Source organism: Vanessa atalanta, chromosome 9 (assembly GCF_905147765.1).
Source record: "Vanessa atalanta chromosome 9, ilVanAtal1.2, whole genome shotgun sequence".
Classification (NCBI taxonomy): Eukaryota; Metazoa; Arthropoda; class Insecta; order Lepidoptera; family Nymphalidae; genus Vanessa; species Vanessa atalanta.
Genome location: NC_061879.1, coordinates 10,229,994 through 10,246,436, shown reverse-complemented (window position 1 = coordinate 10,246,436; position 16,443 = coordinate 10,229,994). Strand labels below are relative to the sequence as shown.

Here is a 16,443-nt window from a genome sequence, read left to right as displayed (position 1 = left end):
ATTTCTAACACGCGTGCGACCCGAGTATGTGTATCAGGTCGCAAGTTTAATAATAGTTAATAAATATTGTACACTGGCTCGCAGGGTGTGTCTGGTCTCACAAAACGAACCAAAGGACGCTCTTTTCTCCTTCACACATAATCCGATGAGACGATACCTAATCCAACGCGGTAAGAATGACTTGACAGATAAACCCAAAAACATTTGATTTGAATCCATGCAGGTTCCGCAGTCCGCAACTAACTTCTAATCCAACGACGCAGTTTTATAAATGCTTAAATATTAATCTCATCAAAGTTAACATAAACAAAACGAATCACATTCATTAAAAAAAAAAAAAAAAAGTTAAATCAATTAGCGATAGGAATTCAGAGCGTATACAGTGACGGTCCAATCAAACGCTATACTAATACTCGTATATTTAGTCTGCTTTCAATATTTATAGAACATTGCGGGAAGATTGGTCTACTTTATTTTTAAAAAGATTATATGTAAAATACATAGTGTATTGTGTACGTATGTTAAAATAATTAAAAATCTAATAAATTATCAAATATGTTTTAACTCATCATGAAAAAATAAAATCGACGCAAAGGAAGTCACCTATAACAGTTACAAACAATATTACAAACACGCTAATTGACCTAAGAACTAGAACAAAGTGCAGTTGAAAATTAACCAACAATATCCCCAATAAAATATCAATAATATCCGTTTCATAAATTTCTCCTTAAACAAAACAATAATATATCACGAAAGAGATCACTTATCAATAAAATGATAAAAATACTTCCGCGATTGTACTTTAAATAGTTCAACGACATAGCGGTATCTCAAGTACACGGTCAAGGCTTGTAAGGCTACCACTTAATCTGATCAGTCACTCGCTGACCGTCCGCTGTAGTCGCGGCTTGTGGATAGTGAGATACAAAAGATCGATCAATACGTGATATTAAAATATTTTAGTAATAGCTTATATTACTCGGTAAGTGTACCTTCATTAAATATATTCGAAGGTTTTTTTTTTAATAGTAATTAACATTACAACCTCGTACTAATATTTTGAATAATTGTTTTTAATTTTTATACACAGATAATTTAAATACTGTCTGATCATTCGATAAATACTATACTATTTTATAAATAACTATTCTTAAACGAAAATTATTTATATAACATAACAAATATTTAAAAATAGAATACTTTAAAGAAAATGTTCACATCATAATTAACAAATATATCCGATGTAATTCTAAATTTGAATTATTATTTATAACTAACTCAATCTCTCGACTATTATAACTACGACTACATAAACTTTAAACCAAAGTAAACAATATTCAATTAGGCACTGCAAAGCGCGTATAAATCATTGTTTTACAAGATTAATTAAACTTAAAGCTAACACCGATTCGAAATGTAGATCCTAAAGAGAAACTGGCAAGAAACTAATAACATATAAATTGAGTAATATCATTCTTAGATTAATTATACATATATCTAGATAGAGTGTCGCTCTACAAAAGAACGAAATCGAACGAGCCATCTCTATTATCTTGGTGTGTGAGACGGCTTCGCTTGACACTCGTCAAACGTCATAATACTTTATTAGTGTGTGTGAACTTACTGGCCAACAGTTGGTGGCAATTTTTTTCGACTAATTCTGAGCTTTGCCAATATATCTAGACGTTACATTATAACGGCTACATTATATTCCGTTATGTATAATATCATGTTTTACATTTACAGGAACAATGTCGCGTTTTTTTTACGCAACATTTTACATCCTATACTTGTCATATTGTATTAAAGCGATAGACATATACGACGATGAAGGTTTCGCTTTTGTAGAAAATGAACCGAACAATATAGTTGATAGCAAAAACAATGCCAAAGCTGAAAGTTTAAGAAATGCACGTATACTTTGGCCAGTTCCTTTAAACAACCGAAGCGATTCCATAAAGGATAATGACAAATATGTCACAAACGAAAATGAACCTCATTTATCCAAACTCAAGAGTCAAAACAGGAAAGCGCGCTTCGGTTACGGGCCCTACCTCCACAGTCCCATACTTGAAATGGTGATGCAAACAATGGGTATGAGTTACCCCCCCACATCAGGAGTCGATCCATTCAACTTTTTAAGAGATACATATGCATTACCTAAAGGTAAGATATATATGAATGAGATATACAGATATAAGAGTTCACATGCTATTAATTAAAACCGTGGAAAATATAAAGTTTACGATTTTTATAGTTTCATAGTTTTGTTACAACCGTGTTCGGAACATACCTATTTAACTGCATATTGTTTTACGTAATTAGTATTATGATATGATGTGTGATAGTATTACATTGATTAATTTAATTAAGCAATTTCCTAAATAATCTTAAAATATCAAAAGCTAAGTTTATTTGAGTATATTGCAAGCTTTTAACTGTGGCGATTCTTTGTGAAATCAAAGCGTATTTATAAAAAAGAAAAATTTCCATACATATGATTTCTCTACATAAATTTAAATCAATATTACCATTTTACATTACTTTAATTAAAACATCAGTAAAAAAACGGAACGACTTTTTCGATACTGTTACTTGTCCTATAATTTGTACAACCAATTTTTTTTTGTAATGTTGGTAGCATTTACATAAACAACATTTCATTTCATTATAATTAATGTATTAGAGAGTAAATTATTTATAAGATGAATTCACTAATGTCCTAAAATATTTTGAAGGCTATGAAAAACCTCTAGAGGAATATGACTACATCATTGTGGGTGCTGGTACAGCTGGATCTGTGATAGCGGCTCGGCTCACTGAAGACAAACCTAGGGCTACAGTTTTGGTCATAGAAGCGGGGAAACCAGAAATGGTGCTATCTGATATCCCGGCGCTTGTCAATCATATTCAGAGGTCGGATTATGTTTGGCCGTATACAATGGAACATCAGCCTGGTGTTTGTTTCGGTGAGTGTGATTTTTTTTTATGTACATAGTTTTTTTTGTAAATTAGAGTGTGTTTTGTTTTAAAAAGTATCATCAAATGATTTAATGTAGTGATTTAGATGGTATTCCCAAATCTGTTACGATAGAATACCTTTGCAAAGAACATGCGTATTTGAATATTTATTATAGAAAAATCTGCGTTATAGTTATTTAATATAAAAGTATGTAAAGTGATCCGATATTTGTTCGAAAAACTTACAAAAATATCCAGTGTAATGTACTCATATGTGTTTTAAAAATGGTTAACAGATTTTCATAACTGTAAGCGTAAAATGTTTGTGTTAAATATATTTAAATTTAACATCAGATCTCGTTAAACTGAAATATAAATGTTTTCAATGAAAGATAAAAATTTAACAAAGGAAATGATCGAACAAAATGAACAAAGAAAGAAGGTCGAAGTGTCAGCCCACGCAGATGGCAGGGTACAGCCTCTATGCAAAAATCTTAAGAAAAAATATATTTTAGTCTCAATTTTACTGATAAAAAATCTGCCTTAAAATTTTTAAGCAAGTGAATCAATAATAACTAAACGGGGCCAATAAGGCTATTTTGTAAACCAAAATAAATATCCGAAATAATTATTTTTGAAACGATCCCAAAACCGCTCAATATAATTGAACGCTTTAAAATAAAAAAGTTGTCTATTACCATCCAATAGATAAATAATAAGTGACAAATAGATCAGCAACTTTGTAGAAGTTATATAATTGTACCATTTGGGAAACAATTTTATTAATAGGTACTGACGCTACTCTTTTGAAATAAAAGAAAATTACCCATATTTATAAAAGTAATCGCAGTTTAAATATAAAATGCTAATTCATTAAATACCTATTAATAACGGTAGTAATAATAAGAAAAGAAAATACATACCAGTAAAACTTCTTTTGTATGGAGATATTCCAAGTTTTACTCAGACAACATAACTTACGTTGAGTTTTAAATACGTAAATAGTAAAAAACACAGCTTCTATAAAACTTTATGTCTTTTTAAACATGACTGGTCAACTTGCAAACTACCTATGAGGCTATTTTGAGGGATGCTTATAAATAAACAGCTCCTTAAATAGAATGCTTAACTTCTATAAGTAACATTTTTGTGTTGCAGTCTTCAAGAACAATATTTATACATTAATTGATGTGATTGTGTACATTCATAATCAGTATTTGCATTTAACGTATATAATAGTTATATTATTAATGTATGTGTGATGATTTTTATATTTCGAATAAACATAAAACTTATTTTTTTTTTTTCATAAATCACTTGTATCGTGTATTGTATTAATTTAAAAGATACCACCGTCTCGGTTTTCTACCGAGAAGTACTGGCATTAGATACTCTTTTCCACCAATTTACGTACGAGTATAAGATGAAATGCTAATTAAACAAAATTAAATTTATTATTTACGCTCAACATATACGATCTCCTTGCCTTTTTATTATGTATGCAGTAATTTATTGAGTAAAAAGCGTTATAAATAGGCCAAGTTAAAAATAACTGTGAATCTGATTATACAAACGAATACCTTGCCCAGGAAGGATGGACTTTGCGAAGTCGGAAACTAGATATTATAAGCTTATCATAGCTCTTCGAGATTATGGAATAATTTTCGTTGTTTCTATCATAAAGATATTAATGTTATACGTGTACAGTTTCTTTATCAGTATTAAAAAATGCCCAATATTTCTACAGGTGATATTTTAAAAATACGATTTTTTTTAGAATACTCTTTACGAAACCGAATAGAAAAAAATGTTACAATATATGCAGCCCACATATAGGAGCAAACATATACAATATACGACCCTCTTTTAAGTCATAGAGTTATCCTGCGCTAGGAGTCCCCGGAGCAACATGCGAGACTATAAATATTCATTTGTTATTAAACATTTCAACATATTAAAATACAAAATTTGTCACAGTTTTATTATGAATCGAATGTTTTGCCACGTTTGGATGCATGGAAACGAAACCGGTTGTCATTTCTAGTTCATAAGTACTGTTATAATTATTAAGGGTCAACGTTAAAAGCTAGCTATACATACAGTTTCATTAATCAATGATACATATTTTTTGAATGGTTAAAAATATTTCTCTTTCCGTCATCAGTAATTCGATATTTGAAAAGACGAATATCGTGTAACTCAAAAGCTATACAACGTTTTTTGGGGAATATAGTATGAAGTATCGAGGGTATGCTAAACATTAATAATGTAAGGAGTCAACAAGTTAAACGTAAGCTGACCTAGGTTTTAACAGTTATTCGAACATTGACTTTAAGTACAATTCAACACGCACCGCATGCATTTCTTTGAATTACCGTTAAATGTGCCTCTAATTCTATATTTGGTCACGTACTATTTAAAATCGTTTAGCGCTATTATTGGTTAAACAAAAACTATTTTTTATTTGAGTACATAAATTATCCCGTTTAATTTTATTAGGTAGCCCAGCCCAAATAAGTAATAAAGTATTATTACTTAGGTTGCAAAGCGCTCCTATACTTTTAAGGATAACGGTTGACGCGAATTCAGATGTTCATTTAAGTTATGCCTCTTAGATTGATGTATTCGGGTCCATAATTGCGACGTGATGATTTTATATGAGATACAAAATTTAGATGTTATTTGTAAGGGCTGAAAAAACGATTTTTCCGAAAGGACAATTACTTGATTTATATCGCATGCGTTCGGTGTTTCGCTGTTATTCTTTAAATTTCGAAATGTATGCAAGTAATTGCGTGTAGGTTTCGGGGTAGTACCATTAACGTTTAAAAAGGGACGTACGTTATTTTAAAAGACGGGTTCTAACAATTTTGTACAATTCAAAAGTATTTAATTGGTATCCCCCTGACAGCTACGACGGTCATTCTCAAGGGAACAGAGTCAACTGTGCAGGATTTATATACATGTATGTGTGCGCAAAAATATGTGCACTCTCCACGACACGACTGGTATTAGTATGGTTACTAAGTGGTATGATGATGGGCTGACTCCCGAAGTTGTAAACGACACATTACCGAAAATTTTATTTGTGTCATAGATTATGAAATTAAAGAAACATTCATATGTCCAAACCCTTTAGAGTAGGTATCATCCACTCATCAGATATTCTACCGCCAAGCAGCAATGCGCAGTATCGTTGTGTTCCTGTTTGTAAAGGCGAACCACTGTTAGTACAGGCACTCAGTATAGCATCTCAGTTTACAAAGGTTGTGTAAGAAATATAAAAAAAAAAATGCGCCAATGTCTAAAGTCATGGGTGACCACTTACCGTCATGTAGCCAATACTAAGTCTACCTATCTATGCCATAAATATATTTGTTTTTAATTAAAATTTGTATGCGAGTAAGCTTTATAATTTCAAGATAATATTACTTAAGGTAGAGAAACACTATAATAAATAATCTACGAAGCAATGCACATTGTATAATATTTACCTACTGTAAAACTTCAACGGTGTTTCTATTTATTTTTGCTGCAAGTAACTCGTATTAGCATGCTACGTGTAAAATTTGAATAATTTATGTTTAAATATATATCCGTATAAATCCTTCTCTAACGTTTTCACCGTTCAGAAACACCGCGAACTTTTAACAACTGCTTTCAAATACACATAATGTATAATTATTTGGTAACATTTTGATGAAATTTTACTAAAATTTGAATTGTTTTTGAGTCTGGCAAATGAGTCTCGTAGTAAGTAGTCAGCACTGCCCAGACATATGATAAGCCGCCGTAAGATAACCATTCCTTACATCGCCTTCGCCATTGCGCCACCAACCTTGGGAACTAATGTGATATTTCCCTTTATATATATAAATATGTTGGTGTAATATTTTTAAAATTTTAGCAGTTGAATTATGTAAGTCAAATCTTATTATTATTATTTATTCAGCAGACATAAGACCACTTCATTTTATCCCACGGAGGAAAAATTTACATGTTGGTTCAAGTCTAATGACAATGCATTTTTAAGGTGAATTGGCGTAGTTCTACACCACAGGATTGATTCACGTAGATAATATATTTTTTTTGTATAGTAGCTCATTTTAAAAATGTTTTTATAGATACATTTATTAAAAAAATACATTAAACGAAGTAGTCCCGTGTGACATATTTAAGCGTGGACGGCATTAAATCAGCACAGTTTGTATAGTCGTAAAGAGATTTATTCGCGTTGTAATCATTAACGCAATCCACTGTTACAATGATCCCAGTTTAAGTTCAAAATATAAACATATCACCAAATTCTCCGGAGATAACTAAAATGCCACGAACAAGAGATGGCAATACTTTAGGGATTACGAACGGATTTACAGACGATTGAACTTGGTGTATATTTAATGCGATTTATTTATTAAGTAAAATATTTTTTTCGTGGCATTTTAAACTTGAATCTCCCCTTCTCTGAGAGAGAAATAAGTCTTTAATTTCTTGACATAACATGGGAATATAAAATTATATTTTTTAAAATAATCATTTAGTAATTTAGATTCATTATATAATTTATTTTTCCTGATAAAGTTGTAGTTTCGATTTCTCGTTCGTGACGAGTGTTTGTATTTTATATGCAAATAATGGCATTTACTGATGGTAGTGCTTTGTCGCGTGGGTGGGTTAATACTCCACACTTATCAGATATTCTACAGCGGAAATTTGTAAGAACATTAAGTTAAATATTTTATATACAAATAATCTAATTTCACTCAAAGAACTTATATTTAACTCATTCAATAATAAACGAAGAATAGATATAATACCGAAGTACAGGTATAGATTTCGACAATTGATTAATAACTAATTAATTCATTTATTTATTTTATGTAAGTTGCGGACTGTCAAATAGGCAACCTAATGGTAAGGGGCACCATTGTCCATAGATAGTGGCGCTGTAAGAAATATTGACCATTCCTTTCATTACCAATGGGTCACTAACCTTAACACTAAGATCTATTGTCCTCTGTGACATTGGCCCACTCACCCTATAAAACCCGGAACACAACAATACTAAATATTTCTGTTTAACAGCAGAATATGTAATGAGTGGGTGGTACCTACCCAAATAGGCTTGCACAAAGCACTACCACCAAGTATTAAATTAAATGTCAGTCGGCACGTGGAGGCAAAGCTACGCAATTAACATAAGTAGACAAATCATTTACATTCATAACTCGCATAATGCACTTAAAAGCAAACATACCGAGGTTGCAGTTACGATTTATACAAAATATCTTTATATGATAACTGCCTCGTTTATCTAGAGGCTTATTTATAATGTTGCATACCCTCTAATCGTAGGTTCAGTTTCTAGTAAGCAACAAAAAGTCAACCAATTGCTTCCAAAAAGTCTCCCGTGCCTCTGAAACCGCGCAAAACCGTTAGCCCTACGCCGGAACTCTTTCTAAACGTATGATTAACATACAACAAATCCCATAACAAAAAAATATATGGGATTCATACAACAAATCCCATAAATGCCGTCCTGTCATATTATGAGAATTAGTTTATATAGAGTGCACTTGCTTTTACGCTCTCACTTGTGTGGTTAATCTCCCTTAAAAATGATTCCGTGGCTGACACCTAATATTAATTTATTTCTGTTGAAATATTTAAAAAACGTGATGTTTTTTTTTGAATATACATATATCATGAAACGTGTATACTTCCTTGTCCGTAATCTTGCGTTAGCAAGCTATGAGACACAAAACACGTTCAGTGAGTCTTAAATATGTATGTCTGTAAATTATTTGTTGTCTATCGATCGGTTTCTCTTTCTGTCTGCAAATATTTAGCCGAATTACAAAAATACTTTTACAAAAACTCTAAATAGCATCTGAACTAATCTATTTTTAATGAATGATCGAATACCATCGTTTAGAGCAGTTTCTTAAAATTTAACCATTTTTTACAGAATGCCTTATGAATGAATGAAATTGTACCTAGCATTATGTCTTGTTTTCGTAATGTGCCTTGTACGTGTAATAGAACAGACACGATCACACTTTAAACCGAAACAGTAATGCAAAGTATTACTTTTTGACGATCGAACTATTAGTGTATCCGTGTCTTATGGTATTTATATTGGATTTCAAAAGATTCTGTAGAATAAACTTAAAAATTATTGTCATTGTCACACTTTCTATCATACGTAAAAATCATACATAAAATGTATTATGGTTTAAATGTTAAGTACTAAAGATATAAATACAATTTTCAGGAAGCGAGGAAGAACGTTGTTACATTCCGCGAGGTAAAGCTGTCGGCGGTTCCAGTGTCACGAACAGTATGATCTATGCAAGAGGACGACCATACGATTGGGATAGAATTGCAGCTGCAGGAAATTACGGATGGTATGAAATTATTCCTTTAAAATAAGGTCTATAACAATCATACTCAGTGTTGTTGTGATCCGGTTTGAAGTGTAAGTGAGCCAGTGTAACTACAGACACAAGCGACATAACATCTTAGCTCCAAGGTTGATGGCGCATTGGTGATGTAAGAAATGGTTAATATTTCTTACAGCGCCATTGTCTATGGGCGGTGGTGACCACATAAAATGTGAGAAATTGTTGTTCGTTAGAACATATGATTTAAGCAAGCACTGTGGTATCGTGCCCTTAATTTGTGCTTATGAATTCATGATTTGGAATGAATGAAAACAAATTTATTACTCTTGGATTGGAGGAGCATGGTGGAATTAGCTTCAAACATTTTCCTTACAAGAAGAGGTTAGTTCATCAGTAGGACATTTACAAGCTGTTTCTAAAACGAATTTTTTTTTGCTTATTATTTATTTTTCTTTGTCACTTCACTCATAGAACAGGTTCGCTCAATATTACTTTATTATTCAGTCTCTCGTTCGGCGTTATGTCGAACGCGAGCTACGCTCAAATGTCGTAAAAGGGCTTGCCGTAAATTTCTATCAAAACCCTCCCACATTGTAACATTCAACTACGTCGCATTCTTGATACAGAATACAAATTAAATATATTCTGTTTCTTCTCCTCATTATTTATTCAATCTTAATATTAAATCTTATATTACGAAATGTGAAAGATAAGAAAATCAAATATAAGCTAAATAAAGAAAAATATGTATTTATATCAAAACGTTTGCTATAGGTATCTTATAAAATATTTTTTATCATTTTAGGTCATACAATGAAATTTTACCTTATTATATGAAGTCTGAAAAATCTGAATTAAAGAAATACAAAACCAAACCATATCACGGTCGGGATGGGGAACTTACCGTTGAGAATGTCCCATTTAAGTAAGTATACTTTAACTATATTATTTATATACAGCTGGTGCGGCGTTGACGCCGTATACATCTGAATCCAAAATATAAGCAAATTAATATTTAAATATTTTCGAAAATCTCTCATTTATCCCAACGTCGCTTAGTGTAATTGGTTTATGTTTATGTCATTTTATGCCTCGTTGATCAAGTCGTCGGATTTGTGAGTTTGAGGTATACAAAGTGCACTTGTGTTTGGGCACACACACCTGCCCTGTTATATAAATCACGCAGTGGGCTAGTCTCTATTGAAACTGGCCATCGAGGCCGGAATTGATCAGTACATCATCAATCTTAATATAAATAGTTAATTATATCTTTTAGGCACAACCTAGGAAAGAGAAAAAATATTATCTGATTCCTGCCACAACTAATAATATCTTAATTAATAATTTAATCTTTTACTCCACAGAACTGGTCTCGTGGAAGCTTTTCTTGCAGCTGGAAGATCGTTCGGGCATCCTACAATAGATTACAATGATCCCGATCAATTAGGATTCGGCTATGTGCAGACCATTTCAAACAAAGGCCATCGGCTAAGTACCGCAAAGGCATTTCTTCACCCGCATAAACGCCGCAGAAATTTACACATTTTATCAGAGGCCAAGGCTACCAAAATTTTAATTGATCCAGAAACGAAAAGAGCATATGCAGTTGAATACAGTCATAACTACGTCAAGCATGTAGTACGGTGCAGGAGGGAAATTATTTTATCGGCTGGTCCAATAGCCTCTCCTCAATTGCTGATGTTATCTGGAATCGGCCCAAAAGAAAATTTGCAAATGCTCGGGATACCAACAATTGTAGATTTGAAAGTTGGTAGAAGTCTATATGATCAAATCAGTTTCCCTGGTATCATTTTTAAATTGAATACCACTAACGCTAGTCTTTTAGAACATAAAGTTGCTACGTTGCCAAACTTTATGCAGTGGCTACAATTCGGTGATGGCCTCTTAACAACCCCGGGTGGAGTAGAAGCTGTTGGATATTTGAAAACCAGTTTTACTGATGAACCGGATTCAGTACCAGATATTGAATTAATAAGTATGGGAGGCTCAATTACTTCGGATTCTGGAACCACACTTAGAAGAAGTTGGAAAATATCAGATAGGACATACTTCAAAGCATTCGGGGCTCTTAAAGATGTTGACACATGGCAAGCTATACCCACGCTATTAAAACCAAGATCGAAAGGTTATTTGGAGCTTCGAGATACAAATCCTTTTTCTCATCCGAAATTGTTCGGTAATTATTTAACTGACCCAAGAGATATAGCTGCAATTAAAGAAGCCGTTAAGTTCATTATTGGACTAGGAGAATCTGATTCATTTAGAAAATATAATGCTTCGTTATATCTACCAACATATCCTTCGTGTTCATCGTATCCTTTAGGATCTGAACTTTACTGGGAATGTGCGATTAAAACTATGGTCGTATCTCTTCACAATCCAATATCTACTTGTAAAATGGGACCCTCCACTGATCTCGATGCTGTAGTTGATCCTGAGCTAAGAGTATATGGTGTAGAAGGTTTAAGGGTTGCTGATGGCAGTGTATTACCACAACCGATAAGTGCACGAACAAATGTCGCAGAAATTGTAATTGGTGAAAAAGTTGCAGATATTATAAAGAAGACTTGGTCAAATGTGATAGCTTAATATTTAAATAATAATAAACGTTCCTAATTAACTTTTTGTATTATTCCCAACCTATAGTGTGAAAGAGCTTTTTAGACACTTAAATACGTCATTTATAACTGTAGACTATTCCAAACATAAGAGCACAAAAGCCATATAAACAATATTTGACAATGAATTGACCCGATATCATTGGTAGTCTGAATAATCTATGATGTTCATTATGGTTTCATCGACGTCGACGAAGTTGCTATCGGAACTTGGATATATGTAGTTAGGTGGAATAGTGTTGTTTTTAAAATATTTATTAATCAAAAACTGTTAGTAGTGAACAATATAGCTGATCTACTAGTAAATTGCATGGAGTACGTAAACGAAAGGTTTGTTTATATCTATTCTTATATCTATTCTTCCATTGAAATAAAACTATTGGCCTATAGTATATTCATAAGTAAAAACTGACTAAATATCTGGTAATAACAAGTTGCTGTCAAACCTAATTGGAATTTATTCTAAAATATAAATAACTTTAAACACATTCGATGCTTTGCGACAACTCTGAATGAATTGTATACACAAATTATGCAAAATAAGCATACAGAGGCCTAAATATTTTATCCAGTAGACCATCTCTACAATTCTGTATAACGGACTGCTGCGAATATATACGAGTACATATCTTTTTCTATCTTGTTTATGTTTTAATGTGTAGTCAAATAAAGTCAAATAAAGTGCAATTCATTGATACAAATATGGATTCTTTGATTCACTTCTGCAAATGTTTATACTGCACCCTTTCTTTATTAACTCGCTATTGAATTGTATGACACTTGATATGTTATTGCAAGCCCTCTGAAAATATTGCTTTGAATTGCGTTTGTTAACTTTTTGTTAACTTAACGAATTAGTAATGTTTTTTTTATTTAAATCAAGTTAATAAAGCTGAGGTATTGTAAAAATAATTCTCTAAAAACTAAAAATATTTCAATTATATTGATCAAGACAACAATTCTTACAACAATAAAGCCTTGAGTACAACATTGGTAAATCTTCGCAAAGAAAGTGATCGAAATGATTGACTTTATTGTTACAAATATTGGTCAAATAATTACAACTATCATAAGCACAGTAAAACATATATTTTTTTATAAAATATAGTGTTGACCGTTATGGTATTAAAAATATGATATTTATGTCATATGTATTGATTCGTGTATGTATAAAATCTATAATGTTTCTCTTGTTTTAAATGTTTTATACCTTTGATATGATATGCGATCATGTTACAGACACGATAGAACAGGAAGGTCGAATGTCTCGATGACGATTTCCCTAAGGAAGTAACCAAACAAAAACTTTTGGATGCGACATTGGTTCACGTTCTGCAACATTTAACAAGTAAAAGAAACGTGGATAAAGTTTTAGATTTTAGATTTATCAATTAAAGTGGATATTGCACAAATATATTTCACTAAACTGAAAGAACGTAGGCTTTTTCGACTTATTCGGTCATTTCGTCCAACGAACTCCGACACTCATTACGTTTCTTTCAATGTTAAGATAAAAATGGGTCTTCCTACCACTGACATATCTTATCTTACTTAGTTTTCTAGAATTAGTCCTGATGATGGGAAAACCCAAATGGACTTTACTTGGATGAATGAAAACGAGGATGGGTCTAAGTATAGGAAACAACATAAATTGACCCAAAGAGACGAGTTCCATATCAAGACCCCGGAAAACAATGTTAAGACTTTTAATGCTGAAGCTACAAATGGCGCAAATATTGTTCTCTAATTCAAAATTATGTTTGTTCCTTTCGCAACAACGACCAGGATCTTCGAGTAAAAGTTCAAATCTATTTTTAAAACATACTTCTAACATATCCTCTTATTACCGCCACTGGTGATAGGAGGACTGGTTTATTTTTCGCTCAGAGAATCGTAATTGCGATTCAACAAGGAAATGCTGCTAGTATTATAGCCACTATTCCGGTAACACGCGAATGTGTACAGTGGCTATGTCTCATTTGAGTTTGTATATTTATTTAAGTTCTCAACAACTGTAATGTAAATAAATTATTTACATAAAATTATTGACAGTTAAGATAACTGTAAATCATAACTGCCTGGTAAGCTAGTGGAAGGAAGAATTGTTTAAATAAAATCTATGTCAATAACAAACGTCGATGACAGCCTGAAAAGTAGGGTGAAGTGGCAACATTGAATATATTTTTCGACTTTAGCGTAAGCAAGAAAGTTTACCCACGAACAAAAAATGATAAAAAAGTGGAACACTAACAGCGTACGGTATGGTAAACATTTCTTATAAGACCAATGTCAATATTTATAGCACCGACGTGGAATTTTGCAGTAACCCATTTTTAAACTTTACTAAACACACTGTAAAGGTCAATAATCTAAAAACGCTGTTAATAAAAATTCATTTAATTTATATACATATAAATAATATTACAGTTAAGTCATGCATATTAAAATTACTCAAAAAATCGTTTTTTAAAGATTATATTATCTTTAGTTAGTGGAAAGCTAAGTTTAATAATTACATAAGTTTTCCATTGCAGAACTATACTTGTTACCCCTTTTTAATGACTTATTATCATAATAATGACTTGGAAACTTTTAAAGGATACTGAAAGATGTTTCATGAAAATGAAAGATGAAGGAATGGAGGTAGTTTTAAACCATGCTTTTGAGTTCAGTAGGTACTAATTGAAAGCATACAATAAAATTGACGGTCATCATTTGATTTCACAGCAGCATTCATAGGAATCGGGTGTGAAATAGGATTTTTTGCTTCGTCACATTGACCCCAATAACAACACTGATGAATGTATTGAACACCCCGCCATTAGGCATCAAGCAAATCCGCTATTCAGACATTTTAAAAGGGTTTTCGAATGTTATTAAAATGTATTTTTTTTCAAAATTTGAGATAATTAATAATTATATTTGTTTTTTTATTTCTCATGTCGTGATCATAAATATTAGGTATATAAAAACATCGCAGCTGTGAATCTGCTATTTATTTTTCTAGGTTAGATTTTTATATTCCAAAATCTGAAATATAGCTGTAAGTATGGATTTTATAAGAAAAAAATATTTTTATTTTATTCTTTTGAATATATATTTGAAATAATTTATTATTTATATGTCTAGGTAGACTGTGAAACATGTGACACTAAGTATCCGCATACTAGTAAAGTAGTGTGACATATGTAGCTAATAAAATTGGCTAGAATAAAAAAAAATTGGCTCGTTTTTGTGAATTTTTAGTAGTGCGACATCTATCTGGATACTTATATAAATAATCTAAGATTGACATTATTTAATTGATATGTAATTAGTTTCTTGACGGTTCCTCAAGAAGATTTCCTCTTTAAGAACTACATTTCGAATCGATGTTAGCTTTAAGTTTAATTAATCTTGTAAAATGATAATTTATACTTGATTGGCAGTGCCTAATTAAATATTGTTTATTTTGGTTTGAAGTTTATGTAATCGTTGATATAAAAGTTGAGAGATTAAGTTAATTATAAATAATTGAATTTTTTTATGAATTACGATGTGAACATTTTATCTAGAGTCTTTTAAATATATATTTTTAGTTTAAAATATATTATACACGACAACTGTATACTAAGCATAAATATAACTTACCTGGAACTGATAATAATTTGTATGGAAAGAGAACTGATGACTACCTGGTGCCTGTCCTTATTAATGAACTGCCTTGAGAATTGCAGGAGTTGTATATAAGTGCCACGAAAACTAAATCACGCTTTAAAAAATATTTCTTACATAAAATAATTTAAGAAATAGAATCGCTCTCTGTACCCAGACAACCCGAGAGGTTTTCGTGGTACTTAACGTGCAAAAAAAAAGAAAAATGTAAATTACTGTAATGTATTGGACAATAATAATAAAAAAAAATTGTATTTATTATGTCATATAAATTGTTGTTTGAGAATAGTCATCTTTTAAACAGTAGTAATAAATCTACGTTTAAAATATGTCTTTAATTCTCGATTACCGTGTTTATATATATTATATAGATGTATACAATTTTCAAAACTACAGTACCATTTATAAGCTTAAGCCCTAGCCATTCTTTATATTAATTGAGTGTCAAAGTATTTTACTAAAGCTGCACTCATAGCGGTAAGTCAACATCGCTCCGAAGCTTCGAAGCTATTCATAAAATACTTGCTACTGCAAATAACAGAGTCCTTACAGAGTAGGGTTGAGTCGTGACCGCTTTCCTCAAATTGAGTACAAATTTTTAAACTAATTTGTGAAGAAACTTTTTATATGGATCTTAATATCAATTTGTTGATTTTTTATTGCTTCTCTTGTGATCTTTATATAAAGAAATGTGCTTTTAGCTAAAACATGTATGAAATATGAGAAAATTCTCTCTCAGCTCAACGCATTTCATCCCCTACTACCAGTTCTCGATTAAAATA

The 16,443-nt window shown here is 31.6% G+C and overlaps 1 protein-coding gene across 1 annotated transcript; it reads left to right on the top strand.

The window, feature by feature from the left end:
• The first annotated feature begins 888 nt into the window (after window positions 1-888).
• Window positions 889-11,996, top strand: LOC125066325 (glucose dehydrogenase [FAD, quinone]-like). Its single transcript, XM_047674368.1, has 6 exons — window positions 889-985; window positions 1,750-2,169; window positions 2,742-2,972; window positions 9,239-9,371; window positions 10,174-10,293; window positions 10,733-11,996. Exons 2-6 carry the CDS (start codon window positions 1,755-1,757, stop codon window positions 11,976-11,978), a joined length of 2,145 nt encoding a protein of 714 aa, XP_047530324.1. The 5' UTR covers window positions 889-985; window positions 1,750-1,754; the 3' UTR covers window positions 11,979-11,996.
• Window positions 11,997-16,443: the final 4,447 nt, after the last annotated feature.

What these genes read in the sequence shown, in the direction of transcription:
- LOC125066325 (XM_047674368.1), top strand. Translation starts at nt 1,755, where the DNA reads ATGTCGCGTTTTTTTTACGCAACATTTTACATCCTATACTTGTCATAT. An exon ending in GCTGCAGGAAATTACGGATG is followed by an intron (nt 9,372 to 10,173) that starts GTATGAAATTAT and finishes TTATCATTTTAG; the next exon opens with GTCATACAATGAAATTTTAC. An exon ending in GTTGAGAATGTCCCATTTAA is followed by an intron (nt 10,294 to 10,732) that starts GTAAGTATACTT and finishes TTTACTCCACAG; the next exon opens with AACTGGTCTCGTGGAAGCTT.